The sequence below is a fragment of the Euprymna scolopes genome, chromosome 24 (genome assembly GCF_053919585.1).
Source record: "Euprymna scolopes isolate OS-2025 chromosome 24, ASM5391958v1, whole genome shotgun sequence".
NCBI lineage: Eukaryota > Metazoa > Mollusca > Cephalopoda > Sepiida > Sepiolidae > Euprymna > Euprymna scolopes.
The window spans coordinates 80,085,371-80,106,614 of NC_136505.1; the positions used below are offsets into that span (position 1 = coordinate 80,085,371).

Below are 21,244 nucleotides of genomic sequence, written 5' to 3' on the forward strand. Positions count from 1 at the left end.
GTTGTTTCAAATTCTATGTGTTCCTATTTACTTGCCTCTCCACGAGAACAGAATTAGACACAAGGTCGGTTTTTAATATGGGGAAAATCCAGTTCCCAAAAATGAGAACTCTGGATAGGAACAAAAATAAAATTGCCTCAGTCTAGAAGGATTTCTCCTCCATTGATTGAGGTCAGAAAAGTGAAGTGTAGTATCAGAACATTTACCACACTTTGTTCCTAGCTAAAAGGCCAAGCTTTTCAAAATCTTATTTCATTTGCTTTATGCATTTCATTTGATAAGTAATTAGTTTTATTTCGAAGGAATTTCGTTTCTTGGATTTTCTTCAATTTACATATTTTCTGGTTAAAAGTATTGCCTGATAAATCCCATAGTCTAAAACTATTCAATCACTCTAGCCTAAATGATTTCTCCGGCATTTTTAGTGGGAATGCTTTTACTTTTTTAATAGTCTCGTCCAAATTTACTGGTAAAAATAATTCAGGAATAAAATTCATTTATTGCCAATGGCTGTTGGAGCTGACTTTTGTTTCTTATGCAAAGTTGGTTTATTAATGTTTTTGCGCGTATGCAAATTTGCAATTGAAAGATCGGACTCAATATATAACTGTGATTTCACTGTTTTATTAAATATTCTGACTGTTATGTACTTGCATAAATTTTCGTTTGATTTTTTGTTGGATCTTGTATGTCTAATTCTACTTTTTTGCTTTGCGTTTGTGTCTACAATGTGAACCTTTATGGCCTAATTTGCCGCAATTTTGACAAGTTTTGTTCTGAAAAGAACAAAAAATCTTCCAATATAATTCTCCATATCGTTCGTGAGAGTTCATGGTTTCGGGCGTAATTTCTTTTGTTTTTGTATGATCTGCTCGTTTCGAAAATGGATTGCCAATTTTTTATTTCTTTTTTCAATATCATAATTTTGTGAGTTATACTGAGAATGTGGTTGGACATGTTTTCTTATTTTTGCGGAGAGTAATTTTTGGATTTATACTTAAATTTTCTGACATATATTACGCGTTATTCCTCTATGTTTCAAATGAACAATTAAAAATTATCTGCCAACAATTCTACTAGTTCAAAGTCTTTACAGTGCTTGTTTACGACTGACGGGAACGCTAAATAGTCGTTGTCGTACAGCTTAGACACCTTTTGTGTAAGAATGACGTAACGGGGCTGCACGGTTAGAATATAATCTACGGCTCTGTCAGCAGTTTCTAACTAAAGGAGTCGAACTTTTATTGCACCAGGCCAATCTTTGCAATCGATGTTGAAAAGTTCTTTATACCTGTTCAAGAAAGCGTTGTACGTTTTGTTTTCATCGGGTTCCAGATAGTGTTCTGTAAAAACGCTGTGTCGCTATCAGTAGGCGGTTTATTGTACAGACTTTTAAGAAGTCGTTGTGTGATTTTGATTTATGTTTGTCGTTGTTGTTATTGTTGTTAGATTAACTTTTTTTTCAGTTTTCTATTGTTGTAGGTCCCGTTGTTCCGACTGCGCTTTCATCGTCGGAACGAAAATGGCTCCGAAATCGTCCATTTTGTAGATTTTTTTCAAGAATGGTATTTACTAACACGAAAAGTTTTCTTTTATTTTCTAAAAACCATACGTTAAACGAAGCTTACTTTTTTCTGAAGGAGAAAAATAACTATTTAATTAGAGAAAAACTTACAAAATTATCCAAAGGTTTTATATAGAAATGTTTTTCGAGTATAGTTTTTAGAATCTTTTTTCGACAGAAGTGATATTTTACAACTTGTTGAAGGCGTCTGAACTCCAATCTCTGGTCCTCCCTCGCCAATCTTTCACGAAAAACACCCGTCTAGCTGAATCCACTGTGAAAAATTTCCCCCGCTCTTTATCTGTGCCTAAATCAAAACGTGGATTCCATGAACAAAGCTTCTTTCTTAGAACTGCACGCCTGTGGAACTCTGTTCTGTCTGCCTGCTTCCCACCTGACTACAACTTGGATGTGTTCAAGTCCAACGTTAACAAATTCCTAATGAACCGCCCCCTTAAGTAAACACTCTATCAAATCTCCACACTAACGTAATGTACTTGCTGTGTAAAAAAAGGGCCTTATATAAGTTGTTGTAGGTCGAAAGGGTCACTTGGAAACGGATATAGTTTAGAAAAAGGTATTTATATGTACAAGACAAAATAGAGAAGGGGAGTTGTAGCACTTAGTGCCAATATAGCATACCACGAGATACGACCGGTAAAAATTGAGAGTGGTATCTCGGTATATCGTTCGGGGGTGTTCATACATTGTGTATAGGTGAGTCTAGCGCCCAATCAACGATCTATGAAGTACCCGATGTTTATGTGATTGAAATACTTAATAATGATTAGTTAACTCTATCAAATACTAAACTTAGATTAGTTGCTTATATCGAACTTCAGCCAATTAGAAAGAGTTTGACATGAGACAGTAAGGAGCCCAACTCCCCAAGAAACATGTACCATTCAATACACAGTGTTGCTATCTATTACATTCTTGGCGGGAAAACGAATTCAATATAGAAATCTTATATCATATATATGAGGTGCCTAAAATAAGTTTCCAGGCTTTTTTGGAAGCATTTAAAATTATCGTAGAAAATTCAGTATGTTATTGCGATACGTCTGATGAGATGGATGACCAATTCTTTGGATTTCAGGCTCAAATAAACAGCTACAGCAGGAATTGGCAGCACCCTACTAACACTTGATTTTCACAACTGGTGAATTGCAAAAACGCAATCTGGAGGCGAGGAACAATATGCAATAAAATTCTGTTTTAAACTTGGAAATAAAATGCCAGAGAAACGTATGGAATGATAGATTGCTTTTGAATGATCTTGTATGAATCAAGCAAGAGTTTTTCAGTGACATAAGAGATTCTAAAAAGGCAGGGAGTCTGTGAAAGATGATGAGAAGTGTGGGAGGAGTAAGGAAGTCATAACACTAGAGTTGATTCGCCAAATAAAGAATTTCATGGATAAAGACCGTCATGTGTCTATAGAGACAATAAGTGGACAGTTTGATGTCAGCGTGAGAACTGTACACACAATAATTCGGAAGGAATTGAAGATGCGGAAGATTTGTGCGAAGTTTGTTCCAAGGGTGCAGTAAACAACGCCATCCTTGTCACAGACTATTTGACTAAGTTGGGCATCAAGACAGTTCCTCACCCTCCCTATAGTTCAGACTTTCCTCCCTGTGACTTTTGGTTATTCCCTAAAATCAAGGAAAACCTTAGAGGCTGTCGTTATGAAACAATTGAGGAGATGAAAAGGGGTGTGAGGAGAGTCAAGAGGACTTTCATGGAAGTTGTTGGAACGGCGCAACAAGTGCATTGCAACCGAAGGTGATTCCTTCGAAGAAGACTAGAGTTTCGTGTGTGTACTGTCAATAAAAGTGTCCACACGAAAAAAAAGCACATTGTATATATGCATGCAGGATGTCCTAAGAAATGGATTCCATTTTCTTGTAGAAAGCTCAAGGTCTGTCTTGCAGTGTGGATTGCAGAATTATCCTGTTGGAATAACCATCTATCCCCACACAAACGACGACCTTCCATCATCAAAGATGCTTTTTGTAGCATGTTAACATAACCAGATGCTGTCTGACGACCCTGAACTACATGGAGCTCCATCGTCACTCTGTAAGAAAAGGCACCCCATACCATTACGGACCCTCCACCACTATGGCATGTGGAAAAAAAATCAAGGGGCATGTTTTTGTCATGCCAATATCGCTGGAAGCCATCGGGACCATCTAACTTGAATTTTTTCTCATCAGAAAACAGGGCTTTCTTCCACTTCTCAATGTCCCAGGTTTGGTATTCATGACCAAATCTTAAGTGGTCCACTTTGTGACGTGGAAGCAATCGAGGAATTTGTTTACGCTTTTTATTTACCATGTTTTTTTTTTGTTGTAAGTGTCGTCTGATGATTATTGGACTGCAATCAGCATCTGTAACCGCCTAAATTTGACTAGAAGAAGGTCCTCCTATTCATAACAACACGTCTGATTCTTCTACTCAATGCAGGAGAAATTGTTTTTTGGAAGGGGGCTTATCAAATAATTTTGCTTATCCATAATTCTCAGTGTTCTTTAGAAAGTTACAAATAACAATTTTACTGCGATTTACCTTAGTTGCTATCGCTCGCTGTGACAAACCTTGCCTATGGAATCTTAGAATTCGAGAGCGCTCAACTTCGGTTAATTTTCGGCGATCAATTCGGAGTTTTTATTGACGGATTTAATTTTGGATCAAGTAAAATTGTTTTATGTGCGACAGGCAAGATGACCCGACGTTGATCCGAAAGTGAAAGGTTTTTAAAAAGTTTGTGCAATATTTCTATTTTTAAGTCTCTTGGTCTCTCTCTCTCTCTCACTCACTTTTCATTATCTCACATTCTCTCACTTTTTCCACAGCTCATTCTCTCTCTCCCTTCCCTCCTTTTCTTTTTCTAACACACACATACTCACACATACTCACACATACTCACACATACTCACACGCTCACACTCCCCATCGACTTTTTCTCTTTATCCTGCTTATGCACTACAAATTAAAAAATACCAGTAAGAATCCCATTTGGTCTGTGGTGACTCGAAGGGAATGAATATTACATAATCATTTTACAATAACCAGGTCAATCAGAATCCGATAATATAAAATATAGCTTGTGTAGTTTCTGACTTATGACTACCTAGAAAAGATTATTTTCCTTTATAGAATAGATTCATGTTTAGTTCAGAAGATCATCTATTCTATAACAAGAATAAGATTCTAGCTGATATTTTCAAACATTTGCTAACGCATTTGTTTGGCCATTTCTTAAAGGTGGTCGAATTCCTCCGACGGGGCAGAAGGAAACTGGTGCTCTATTTGCCTCGGGCATATGCATAGCAACCAAACTAACTCATTCCTTCGTGAAAGTTCAATAAATACATCTTAACTATCGTCCGTGTAGTGCGTAGAAATGCGACCACTGAATAAATAACTTTATTCAAGTGAGAAGAAACATCAGAAAAACTTCGTCTAAAGGTAAATCTTGATTGTACACAAAAGGTAAAGGATTATTTGCGTGAACATAATGTATGGATGTGGCGTTGCCTGTTACATATACCAGTAAAATTGTTGATATCTCACACACATGATGTGTAAATGTGCTTCGGATGCATTAAGGTAATATGGGTTAGCGAGTTAAACGAAATATTTAATTAATTCTACGTTCACAAACTTGTCTTTATAAAAGATTCTGATCAGCTTATATCGAATCTGACATTTTTTTTCAATGTTAATTTTCCTTGTGTTAATGAAAGAAATCTGTGCTCTCCGATTGTTTGAAAAATATATTAAACTATTTAAATCAGAATCCCATTTTGTCAAGATTTTTGTTTTATGAATTGATCCGCTACAGCACGATTTATCTAATCATCGTGTTGGTATTTGTTTTGAATTATGATCCATAAAAGCGTAATGTGAATTAATCAGTAAATTGTTTCTAGTGTTAAGATAAAATAATCAAATAGATGAGTCTACGACTTGAAAGATAAAAAGCCACTCTTAGCCGAAAAATTACTCGAATTTTTTGGCAATACTGTTATATGCTTTAGTCCTATTGATATGCTGCCACTAAATAATTGGTAGATTTGGAGGCTGCAGTCTCCCTTAACTCTCTTTTCTTTTGGGATATCTTCAGCAGCAGCGATTGGGCATGGGTCTGTAACGTTTCCCGGAAACCAACACGCGTTGTGTCCAGTTTCTGTCGCAAAGGAGACAATACAAAGAATAGGAAATAACTCCAACTCGCTTGTTCTTTGTGGCAACAACATTTATTTCCTCGTGCTCTCTTTACCGCTGTGACGTCCCTCACGTGATCGTCTTTTCGAGCGTTCTTCTCGCCTCGTACGTGATTGCGAACGCTATCCACATCTCTCACGCGATCGTTCTCTTTCTCTTTTTTTATAGTTTTTTTTTCTTTCCGTGTAACGTCATCAGAATTCGGGTCTAATGAAGCAAGAACTCCAAAACAAAATGAGATTTGTTCCCAAATAAAAAAATAAATAAAATAAAAGTAATAAAATAAAAAAGAAAAAATAATGGCTGCTGTCCAAACAATAGCTCGTTAATCTTAACGTTTCATTAAGCATCAAGATTGAAGTTGTTTGAGGAACGATTAAATGTACGTCAGGTTTGGTTTGTTTATGTTTGTTTAACGGTATCTCAACCCTTTTGCTTACATAAGGTTATTGTAATACAGGGCGACCCTACGGAAATGCCACCCATGGAATCGTTAATACAATTCAAAATACTTTCTCTAATTCAACCATATTCGGTACAAATCAACTTTAGTCTGATTTGTCTACAATTTAAGTTATGAATGTTTTATCGTCAACGATACTTCTGTACCTGGATACGACGTCCAAAATTGTCAATAATTCTGACACGATCTTTTCTCAACACTAACTTCATTTTCACTGTGATGGCCTTCATCAGTCCAATGATATTCTGAGGATTGTTTTGAGATAGTCCCACAGATACAAAGTCCAATGAGTGTAAAGAATCTTTCCTTCCCACTTATGAGACGATACAAAAAACGTTTCTGCGACAAAACAAACACATTTCAAAATATTGTATTGCTTTTAACTTTTCACTTCCTTTTAACTTTGATGAATTATTCGTTTTGTAGTAGTAGTAGTAGTAGTAGTAGTAGTAGTAGTAGTAGTAGTAGTAAAATGCTATCAAATCATTCGCTTCACTACATCTTCCTGTTCTCTTTAGGAAGATACATATTTTTTTAAACGTTTTTATTATTAAGTATTTTATTTATTAAAATTAAAGTAGAATATATGTGAAAAAAAATAACTGAATTCATTTTTTATGAATTTAGATCAAAACTAAATTTCGAATATAATCCTGAAGTTAGACCATCACTTTTCCAAACAGCTTGCATAAATAAATCGTATGCTTCTAGTGAACAAGTGGTAGAATTTAATTATTAAATATTCGATCAACTTTTTATGTTATTCCGACGATTTGATTTGTGACATTTTCTGACGTTAACAACAAACTAAAACTGGCTGCTGCTAATGTTGCAGAGACGTTTTAATGACATAAATTCCAGTTAATATTTCTTCAATTTATCGAAGAGTATTCGATAATTTTATTTTCTAAAGACTTTTCTCTGAATAAAAATCACTTGACAGCATTATTTATTTAACGTTTGAAGCATTTTATTCAAATGTTCATTTGAAACGAAAGTGATTTTGTTTGATTTTTATGCTTTTAAAAATTAACGCAAAAATTCCTCAACTATTCTAAAAAAAACAAACATTTCTACAATGCCCCACAACAACAACATATTTGCAAATAAGCAGAAATGTTTAGTTTGTGATACACTCCTTTTATAGTGACAAATATTCATATCCAAATACAACGGCCACATTTCACTCGTGATAATTCTAATGCACACTTTGTGAAAAAGGAATATTGTGTATTATTGGATACGTAGTTCAAACAAACGTATCTTTTAGATTACATAACCACAATCTGATTTTCGGAAAAAATCACTGCAAATCAAATATCGAAAGATTTTAATCAATCACGTAGGATGATATCAAATGTACACTGAATAGCTGTTCACATATGCAAACATTAGGAATGAAAATGACTTATAAAACTGAACTCCGACTTTAATATTTAAACATATATAAATATTTTACTTTCAAAATATTTATACGTGTAAAATATAACTATTTTACTTTTAAAATATTTATATGTGTTAAAACTATAAATATTTTACTTTTCAAATATTTACATGTGCAAAAATATAACTATTTTACTTTTAACATATTTATATGTGTTAAAACTATAAATATTTTACTTTTCAAATATTTACATGTGCAAAAATATAACTATTTTACTTTTAACATATTTATATGTGTTAAAAATATAAATATTTTACTTTTAAAATATTTACATGTGTAAAAATATGACTATTTTACTTTTTAAATATTTATATATGTTATAAATATAACTATTTTACTTTTAAAATATTTATATATGTTAAAAATATATATATTTTACTTTTAAAATATTAACATGTGTAAAAATATAACTATTTTACTTTTTAAATATTTATATGTGTAAAAAATAACTATTTTACTTTTAAAATATTTATATTTTTAAAAATATAAATATTTAACTTTTAAAATATTTATATGTGTAAAAAATATAACTATTTTACTTTTAAAATATTATATGTGTTATAATATTAATATTTTAATTTTAATATATTCATATGTGTAAAAATATAAATATTTTACTTCTAAAATATTTCTATGTGTAAAAATGCAAATGTTTTACTTTTAAGATATTTATATGTGTTAAAAATGTAACTATTTTACTTTAAAAATATTTATATTTTTAAAAATATAAATATTTAACTTTTAGAATATTTATATGTGTTAAAAGTATGACTATTACATGAAACATGAAATAACCAACACCATAACCAATTGGGACCTCTGTTCTCTCTTCTTTTATGAAACCACAGAACAACACTATATTTTTTAAATATAAATTTATTTAAGTTGTCTCAAATGGTCTTCACTCGAGTCTGCATTTATCTCTACATGCGTGTTCATCACAGACTCACTTCCTGGCTTGAAGTACGTCTATTCACTCTCGTGACTAAACTCCAACTCTCGACTGACTAAAACTCCCGACCTCTTGACCTCAGGAGCTGATGATGTAACCGATTAAAAGACACGTCTCCTTAACGTGACATCCTCTGTCATGTACGCCTGCTCAAGGTTATTTTGTTTATATTTAACCTAGCTAATTTATGTAAACATCCTCAGCTTAAACCCATTACTACACTATAAACAATAAATAACTCCCAATATAAACTATTTTAAGAATATCATTGAATAGATAGAAAAATACATAGATAAACAGATAGATCGATAATAACTAATTAACTTTTAACAATGTTAATTATCTAACAAAAGTTTTTGTTTCGGTTTGGATTATAGCTGAAGGAACTCAAGTTTATATATATATATATATATATATATATATATATATATATATATATATATATATATGCATCAGCTTGAATCGAAACCGAAACCAAAACCAAAACTTATTAAATATATATCCACCCAACTCATATGGATATATTTCTTACTACTACTACTACTACTACTACTACTACTACTACTACTACTACGATGACGACGACAGTGGACGTTCTAAAATAACCCATCATATTTTTATTCCGCCTGAAATGGGTCAGAGGAGATTGCAAATTGCATTAATATAATGACTCAACTTAATTATTCATGAATTGAAAGTTTCATTTCTCTATTGCAAATATTGTAGGTTTGTGACTCTACAAAAGCAATCTCTGTCATGGACGTTCGTCAGAAGCAGAGATATGCAATTGAATTCCTCCATGCAGAAAAAAAATAACGAGTTTACATTCGACGACGCCTGTTGAACGTTTACGAAGCCAATGCAGTTGATGTCAGTACAGTTAGATGGGTTCCTCAATTTCAGAGTGGCGACAGAGATGTGAATGACAAAGGACGCGCCAGACTTTTACGACCGAAGCATTAAAAGAGGCTGACAAACGTATATTAAGAATGGTGGCGACTATGTAGAAAAAGTCTTGGTACACAAAAGGTTGCTCCATTTTATGGTACCACTCCTGTCTTGGTAGTTCTTCAACGTTTTAGTTTTTGATTTAAAAAATAGGAGACGTTACTTTTGGAATGGCCCGTGTATTATTAGCAAACAATATGGTTTCCTTGGTGGCATGACAAAAACTATGTACTGTCCTTAAATGGGAAATGTACTTCATGGAGGTGCCATGACAAATACACTTATACTCACTTCCGTTTCTCTTCTTGTTGGAAGGAATTCTCTGTTGTTTCTATCTTTAAAAAAGTCGATGATAGGTTTGACCCAACTAAGTATCGTCCTGTTAGTCTTCTCTGTGTTATAAGTAAAGTTTTTGAAAAGTTAATCAACGACAAGTTTGTTTATTTTCTTGAGTGAAGTTCAGTATGGCTTTCATGGTTTCGTTCTACAGCTGATCTTCTAAGTGTTATAACTTAGCAAGTCTGTCAATCAATTTAGGAGGAGATATGGCTATTGCGCTTGACATTTCGAAGACGTTCTACACAAACTTCAAATTTATGGTACTGCTGGTAAGATTCTTGACATTATTAGATCTTTTTATTCTATTTATATATATATATATATATATATATGTGTGTGTGTGTGTGTGTGTGTGTGTGTGTGTGTGTGTGTGTGTGTGTGTGCCAGTAACTTGCATATCAGGGGAATAGTGGTTATTAGAATGACAAATGTGATTGGTAGTCGAGTTTTTGACAGCCGATAGAAAGTATAGATGTTGAGTTGTTATCGTAAATTACGATTGAAGATAAAAAGAGTTTGTATGAATTGCGACATTAGTGAAATGAAGTTCTGATATTTTTCATTTACATCCATATCAATGAAACGTGGAATATGTAACACGTTTAGGTTTTAAACATAAATGCATTTCAGCTCTCGACACAACACTTTATTGATTTCTTTTAATATAGAATTAATCATCTTTTTAAAAATATAAATTAGCATTAAAATAGATGGTTTAATTTCGGGCACCATATATATATATATATATATATATATATATATATATATATATATATATACATGTTCTGCAATTCACCTGAGTGTATATTTAACACTATATGTAAATATTATGTAACTGGGCGACCCAAATAACATGCTGCTCATACATGGAACCGTTAATAAAATTAATCATCATTTTTGCAATCTGTTGATCAAATAAACTTCTGTTTTTGTATTATTTTTGCCTGTAGGATACCTAAATATGATTGATTTTGGCTTTGATGAACTTTTTGTGTTTAGGAATAGTCTGCGTATTTTTTATAATCTTTGAGATAAACTCAGAGAAAAAAACTCATGGATGGAGATTAAGTTCCGATGAATATTAAATAACAATGAAACAATGACCGTTGGAGAATAAGGTATAAACTATTATTTGATTGCAGAAAGGAATTTTATTAACGATTCCATGGGTGATCTTTATTGGAATCCCTCAATAACATGTTCATTTTCATCTAATACATTTGGCTTACATTGTTGTTTTTGCTTTCGATTTTTAGGGACTCCTGCCAAAATCCGACCCAAGATTGCCTTTTATGTCGGCCTGAAACAGAATCTTGGACCGCAAGCCAAGAACAAAGACATTTTCTGGGATGAGATTGTTACCAATGTAGGTGAAGCCTACAACGAGAAAACTGCTCACTTTGTCGCTCCACACAACGGAACATACAAATTCGACATTGTTGTAGCAGCGCAGGGTCGTCAAAAGGTAAACATTTTTAATTCATTTTTCTTACTAAACCTTAATATTGACATTTCTGAATTTTACGATTGACAAGCATTTGGGTTTGATAATCACTTACTGCATTGATATCCGTTCCATGTTTTATCTTTTTAAGCTCACCATTATTATATTATTCATTATACACAATATTACATTATTTATTATACACATTATTACATTATTTATTATACACATTATTACATTATTTATTATGCACATTATTACATTATTTATTATACACATTATTACATTATTCATTATACACAATATTACATTATTTATTATACACATTATTACATTATTTATTATACACATTATTACATTATTTATTATACACATTATTACATTATCTATGATACACATTATTACATTATTTATTATACACATTATTACATTATTTATTATACACATTATTACATTATTTATTATACACAATATTACATTATTTATTATACACATTATTACATTATTTATTATACACATTATTATATTATTTATTATACACATTATTACATTATTTATTATACACATTATTACATTATTTATTATACACATTATTACATTATTTATTATACACATTATTACATTATTTATTATACACATTATTACATTATTTATTATACACATTATTACATTATTTATTATACACATTATTACATTATTTATTATACACAATATTACATTATTTATTATAGACATTATTACATTATTTATTATACACATTATTACATTATTTATTATACACATTATTACATAATTTATTATACACATTATTACATTATTTATTATACACATTATTACATTATTTATTATACACATTATTACATTATTTATTATACACATTATTACATTATTTATTATACACAATATTACATTATTTATTATACACATTATTACATTATTTATTATACACAATATTACATTATTTATTATACACATTATTACATTATTTATTATACACAATATTATATTATTTATTATACACATTATTACATTATTTATTATACACATTATTACATTATTTATTATACACATATTACATTATTTATTATACACATTATTACATTATTTATTATACACATTATTACATTATTTATTATACACATTATTACATTATTTATTATACACATTATTACATTATTTATTATACACGTATTACATTATTTATTATACACATTATTACATTATTTATTATACACATTATTACATTATTTATTATACACATTATTACATTATTTATTATACACATTATTACATTATTTATTATACACATTATTACATTATTTATTATACACATTATTACATTATTTATTATACACATTATTACATTATTTATTATAAACAATATTACATTATTTATTATACACATTATTACATTATTTATTATACACATTATTACATTATTTATTATACACATTATTACATTATTTATTATACACATTATTACATTATTTATTATACACATTATTACATTATTTATTATACACATTATTACATTATTTATCATACACATTATTACATTATTTATTATACACATTATTACATTATTTATTATACACAATATTACATTATTTATTATACACAATATTACATTATTTATTATACACATTATTACATTATTTATTATACACATTATTACATAATTTATTATACACATTATTACATTATTTATTATACACATTATTACATTATTTATTATAGACATTATTACATTATTTATTATACACATTATTACATTATTTATTATACACATTATTACATAATTTATTATACACATTATTACATTATTTATTATACACATTATTACATTATTTATTATACACATTATTACATTATTTATTATACACATTATTACATTATTTATTATACACAATATTACATTATTTATTATACACATTATTACATTATTTATTATACACAATATTACATTATTTATTATACACATTATTACATTATTTATTATACACAATATTATATTATTTATTATACACATTATTACATTATTTATTATACACATTATTACATTATTTATTATACACATATTACATTATTTATTATACACATTATTACATTATTTATTATACACATATTACATTATTTATTATACACATTATTACATTATTTATTATACACATTATTACATTAATTATTATACACGTATTACATTATTTATTATACACATTATTACATTATTTATTATACACATTATTACATTATTTATTATACACATTATTACATTATTTATTATACACATTATTACATAATTTATTATACACATTATTACATTATTTATTATACACATTATTACATTATTTATTATAGACATTATTACATTATTTATTATACACATTATTACATTATTTATTATACACATTATTACATAATTTATTATACACATTATTACATTATTTATTATACACATTATTACATTATTTATTATACACATTATTACATTATTTATTATACACAATATTACATTATTTATTATACACATTATTACATTATTTATTATACACAATATTACATTATTTATTATACACATTATTACATTATTTATTATACACAATATTATATTATTTATTATACACAATATTACATTATTTATTATACACATTATTACATTATTTATTATACACATATTACATTATTTATTATACACATTATTACATTTATTTATAATACACATTATTACATTATTTATTATACACATTATTACATTATTTATTATACACGGTATTACATTATTTATTATACACATTATTACATTATTTATTATACACATTATTACATTATTTATTATACACATTATTACATTATTTATTATACACATTTTACATTATTTATTATACACATTATTACATTATTTATTATACACATTATTACATTATTTATTATAAACAATATTACATTATTTATTATACACATTATTACATTATTTATTATACACATTATTACATTATTTATTATACACATTATTACATTATTTATTAGACACATTATTACATTATTTATTATACACATTATTACATTATTTATTATACACATTATTACATTATTTATTATACACTTATTACATTATTTATCATACACATTATTACATATTTATTATACACATTATTACATTATTTATTATACACAATAATACATTATTTATTATACACAATATTACATTATTTATTATACACATTATTACATTAATTATTATACACATTATTACATAATTTATTATACACATTATTACATTATTTATTATACACATTATTACATTATTTATTATACACATTATTACATTATTTATTATACACATTATTACATTATTTATCATACACATTATTACATTATTTATTATACACAATATTACATTATTTATTATACACAATATTACATTATTTATTATACACAATATTACATTATTTATTATACACATTATTACATTATTTATTATACACATTATTACATTATTTATTATACACATTATTACATTATTTATTATACACAATATTACATTATTTATTATACACATTATTACATTATTTATTATACACATTATTACATTATTTATTATACCCAATATTACATTATTTATTATACACAATATTACATTATTTATCATACACATTATTACATTATTTATTATACACATTATTACATTATTTATTATACACAATATTACATTATTTATCATACACATTATTACATTATTTATTATACACATTATTACATTATTTATTATACACATTATTACATTATTTTATTATACACGTATTACATTATTTATTATACACATTATTACATTATTTATTATACACATTATTACATTATTTATTATACACATTATTACATATTTATTATACACAATATTACATTATTTATTATACACATTATTACATTATTTATTATACACATTATTACATTATTTATTATACACATTATTACATTATTTATTATACACATTATTACATTATTTATTATACACATTATTACATTATTTATTATACACATATTACATTATTTATTATACACAATATTATATTATTTATTATACACATTATTACATTATTTATTATACACATTATTACATTATTTATTATACACAATATTACATTATTTATTATACACATTATTACATTATTTATTATACACAATATTACATTATTTATTATACACATTATTACATTATTTATTATACACATTATTACATTATTTATTATACACATTATTACATTATTTATTATACACAATATTACATTATTTATTATACACAATATCACATTATTTATTATACACAGAACAGTGTTATGTGTGTGTGTTTGTATGTCCAGCTAAAAGTAAAAACAACAAAACAAACACTCACAATGTTGTTATATTTTGATTGAGTTTGACCTGGATGAATAATATCTAAAAATTTTGAATAATTATCCCTTTTTTAGGGTCAACTGGTTTTGTCAGAGGGAGCAGTGTTCAGCCATTTTCAATCTATTATATAAACAAAGAGGCGAAGAGCTTACATTGTTTTAACTTCTATACATTAAAACAAAAGACAGGAATGGACTGAACAGAGGGTGAAGAAGAGATGAGAGAAAAACGGATTGAAAGAGACTGAGCGATAAAAGGTTCATAAAAAATACTACGCATAGTATTTAACCTATTTTGTTTTTATAGCCTGAGCAACGTCAGGTAACCCTGATAATATAAGATATTACACGCACCACCCACCCACATTATATATATATATATATATATATATATATATATATATATATATATATATAAGTATAATTAATTTCATATTGTTTGTTTTCTTCACCTTCAAAATTATTATATAAAAATGTACAATAATTTTGCAAGTGAAACCTATTCCCTCTAATGAGAAGAATTACATTTTTTGAAACTCCATGGAATAAGGATTTTCTTGTTTGTTCGAACTCCTTGTCGGACAATTAAAAATGTATATACCTTCCTTACAGGTTTATAATGTGTTTTTGAAAATTTGAATAAATTTTCAATAACAAGAGTTTTAATTCATATTATATATATATATATATATATATATATATACATATATATATATATATATATATATATGTATGTATGTATATACATATATATATAAAGAGAGAGAGAGAGAGAGAGAGAGAGAGAGAGAGACGTAGACAGACAGACAGACAGACAGAGAGGGTGAGTGTAAGATAGAGAGGCAGACAAATAATTGATAGACAACCAGAATCATATAGGTTTGCAGACAAACCAAGTAAACAATTGTCTTAATCAATAAACATTATGAATGTTTGACGGCAACGAACTATTGATTTTTTTCTAGAATTTCAATCGATTACATTTCAATGGCCAGCAATCTGAATGCGAATCTCAAATCACTTGCATTTCTATAGGTTTGCTATTTTGCGAATAATTTCAAAGAAATATTAAATTATTTATTCAAATGATTTACTCGCAGTAAAGTCGAAAGTTTTCACACGATTCAAACGTTCAAAAGTAATCGAATGCAATGAATTGCTGAGGAGAAGAATAGATATTCATTTTTGTTTAGGATGAAACGGTTTAATGAAATAAATTGAACAGATTAAAAAATATGGTTCTAATCAGGGTGTTTTTATATGATTTATTCAAAATAAATGCATCGTTTTATTCTTAAAGGGAAACTTTTTTACTTTCATTCATTTACACTTTTTCCCCCATTTATCAATGTAATATGACCTTTTTTACAAAGGAGTCACCACTTACCAAGGCCCGGAGACTACTCGAGGATAAGGGTTAATTGTACAGTAAAAAGGGCCCCTTCAGTCTTTAACGGACTATGGATACCCACGAAAGAGTGCCAACGCGTGAAATTTTTGTGGCAGAAGGTGCGCAATCTCCAACCACACCTTTCCTGAGTCGACATTGTTAGATACCAGTGGCAAATGAAGTGTATGTACAAGGTGACTGGAAACAAATACCGAGAGAGCACATACAGCGCTTAGAATTCCCAAATGATCACCCATCTGGTATTAACCAGGCTCAACGTTGCTTAACTTCGGTGACCTGACAAGAACCGGTGTGCCAATGCGATCATGCCGAGTGTACGTTAGTCAATGGAACAATATTGTCGCAATCATTAGTAGTGGAAATTGGATTATTAAGGGATGACTCATCAAGGATTTGTTTATGTTGGATTTGGACAACCATATTGTAGTCAGCTGGAAAGCAGAGAAACGGAGGAAAGTTCCACTGGCGTGCAGTTCTAAGAAAGAAACTTTGTTCATGGAATTAGTTTTAGGCACAGTGGGGGAAATTATTGAGAAATAGATTTTAAATTTAATGAAGAAGTGATACTGAACTTTGGAAGCCAAAACCATCGAAATGTTAGAAAATTATTCAATACCAGTTTATCGTTTTATAACAACAAATAAACTTGCTGAATAAACTTGAATTTTGCTAAATGTTTTATTAATAGGCTTAAATGATTCCATAATAAATAAAAATAACAAAAACAGGGATTAGAGGAAATGACCAATTCAGTATCATTGTCACTATCCACTATTATACTATCTTTTGTCCCTATTTTTATACATGTTCAGAACTATACCCCCTTCCATCATCAAGCACCTGGAATTGGAATTGATTCCGTCGGTTTAGTGATTTGCTAAAACAAACCCCTTTTCTGCAACTCCAGTTCCATCATTTTACACCTGTGGCATGCAATCGAATTCCGCCATGCCGTGGCTCAGCGAAACAATTCGATCGATTTAACTAGCCAAAAAGCATGTAATTGGTGAAACTACACTAAAATTTTCCTATTAGCAAAGCCGGAGCTAAAACAGTTTCAAAAAATAAACAAACATAAATGATGTGTTTTTAATGAGCTATTTTGGTTAACTTTGTAAGCACAATGAAGGAACACCAAAAGTCAACGCGACATAAAAACTACAATAAGTCAGTCACTAATTATAAGAATTCAAAGTTCCATTAGTGGTGAGAATGGCAGATTGTAAAGTCATCTATCTTACCCAATTCAGATCACCACATTTTTAATTTCTAGGATACCCCCCTAATTTGGCAAACCCTCATCATCCAACTATTCACGGGTGTAAACTCGCTAATTTTTCTCATAATGTGACTAGTATAGTCAAACTTTCGTTTTATTTCCATTGAATTGTAAAAAAGAGAATGAACTCGTTAATTGTGAAGTACAAAAGAGACTCGCCTATGCGTAGCGCGAGATTCTAAATCTAGGCTTGGTCTCTTTCAGTGACATTCAAGCTGAATTAGTTGTTTCACTCCGCCATATATTTTAACATGATTTTTACGGTATCAGCTATCCTTTTTATGGGTCACAAATATCGTTCACAGATAAATATGTATTATGCTAACCATCTTAGTGTGATATTTTTTGCTCGTTGTATTATTTTTATGCAGAATAAGACATCATCAAAATAAATCGTATTTTTACATAGCCTTAGCATTCGCTATAACCTGGTATAACATGGTTGATATAAGAATGTATTAATGGAATATTAGACATTCTCATTTTATTTCGTCGAATTGTAGATGAAATTCTGTAAATTCCACTTTTGCGATTAACATCAGTTATAAATAATTTGAATATCCGACTTAGTTTTCAAGCAGAAAATCAGTGATCAGATGTAAATCAGTGTACGCCATCGTCTATCACCTATTTCTAATCAAGCTAAACATTGTTAAAGAGTCTTTTTTTTTTCTTTTCTATTCTTTTCGTTTAGGCTGCTGTGATGCTGATGAAGAATAACAAGATGGTGGCAACCATCTGGGCGGAGAGTATTCCTTATTGGGCCTCATCCTCTAGCACAGCCATCTTGAATCTCAAGAGAAATGACCAGGTCTGGTGCGTGTCTCTTAGTCGTGCGCCATTTCTGCATGGTTATATGTATTCCACTTTCTCCGGCCACATTCTCTTCGCAGACGACGAGTGATGCTGCCATGTCGAGAGGGAAGAAAATAGAACGGAATAAAGACATTAAACAAACTACAATTCCCTGGTGGTGAAAAAAATAGACACGAGAAAAACATTCACACACACACACACACACACACACACACGCGCGCACGCACACACACACACACACACACACACACACACACAAAAAAAAAACAAAAAAAAAACAGGTTAATATTAACTTCAGGGGAATCATAAAAGTGGCCTCTCGGCTCTATTCCAAAACATCTTGTCACATAAAACCATTATATTCAATATTTTCCCCACAGAAAATACGTTTAATTTCATTTAATATAAAAATAGATATTTGAAGTTGTCCGTTTTACGACGAGTAATAAATTCTGGAATTAAAAGTATTTTTTTCGGAAAACTACATTCGCAGAAAAATTACATTTTCAATTTTTGACAAATTTGTAGAAATATACTTGCATATTTTTAATTCTTTCAATCCTAGAATGCATCACTATTTGTAGGACGGCCATTTTTAAATATCTTTAACTAGCCCGTTAAATCAGATAGAGCCATTTTTAAATTAGCATGTAGTTATGATCTATTTTTATTAAATAAAGTTCAACGTATTTTTGGCAAAATCATCGAATATTATAGAGTGGAGCAAATAATACCGATTGGTGATGTTTTGATGAATTCCCTAAATTTTATATTAACTTTCTTTTAATTTCAATTCTTCATTCTTTTTTTTTTTTTTTAATCTGTGAGTAGTTGGAACCGAATACCAGGGGTTATTCATTTTCTTGTTAAAATAATTAAAACATGCAGTAATATTTGATTGTAGTTAATCATGTATTTATCTCTTAGTCATGCAGGTTGTCGTGAGTATCGTGACAACCTGTTCTTTTCGTCACCAAAGAAAGTACTACAAATGACAGCGGAGTAAATTCTTAACATATATTAATGCGGGTCACGCCAGGAGATGATCAGTTAACATTCAATTTTTTAATTAATTTTTATTATTGCTTATTCTTCTCCACGCTTTCTCCTCATTCGCCCTCTCCTCCTAATTTCTCTCCCCCTCCTCTTACTACTACTATTACTGCTGCTACTACTACTACTACTACTACTACTACTACTACTAATAATAATAATATATTTATTGCTATTACTTTTATTAAACGCGAACTTTTCTATGTTTACATTATTCTACATTACATTGTCATTATTGCTTCGTTGTTTTCCCATACAAGCTACACTTTTTTGTTAAATAATTAGAAAGAATAACAACGTAATATTTAAAACGATTATAATAATAACGATGTTAATAAACAAATAATAAAATACGAACAGATGTTTTTGTTTGTTTGTTTATCGATGCTGGGTACATAGAACAAATTCTTATTTCATTGTAACTTTAGAAATATCATTTGTCAACGTGTATCGTCCTTACATGATCGTTTTTAGCGCTTATTGTATTCCATACTTTACGCAGTGTTCTACGTTTTAGTGAACAAAATATTAATGAGTATGAAGTTTTCTGATTTGAATGAAATATTTTTCTTTTGAATCGATAGAATGACAAACCTAAAATTACAAGAGAGATGTGATATTTAAAGATGCATATTCTTCTTTGCAACTAATTTTATCTACAATAAATTAATCAACAAATAACTTGAATATCCGACTTTGTTTTCAAGCAGAGTGTTGGTAAAAACTGACAAGTGTAGTTCGTCATAAGAGCCACTCTCATGGCAGTAAACCTCGCGTATTAATTTCGGCTATCATTCTTTTATGTTTCAACAAATTAAAACTTACTTTTTTATTGTATTAAAATGTTTTCTAAAATAACTTTCATTTTGTTCGCATCAACTAAACAATTCTTGGTTTGTTTAGT

The 21,244-nt window shown here is 28.8% G+C and overlaps 1 protein-coding gene across 2 annotated transcripts in view; it reads left to right on the plus strand.

The window, feature by feature from the left end:
• The window catches only part of LOC145246793 (cerebellin-1-like), a 174,439-nt gene extending 154,912 nt beyond the window's left edge, over window positions 1–19,527 (plus strand). For both annotated transcript variants that reach the window (XM_080108590.1, XM_080108591.1), the window contains exons 3-4: window positions 11,203–11,411; window positions 19,166–19,527. In XM_080108590.1, the coding sequence (XP_079964716.1) occupies window positions 11,203–11,411; window positions 19,166–19,375 (419 nt within the window). In that variant the 3' untranslated portion in view covers window positions 19,376–19,527. The remainder of the gene's footprint in view (window positions 1–11,202; window positions 11,412–19,165) is intronic.
• Window positions 19,528–21,244: the final 1,717 nt, after the last annotated feature.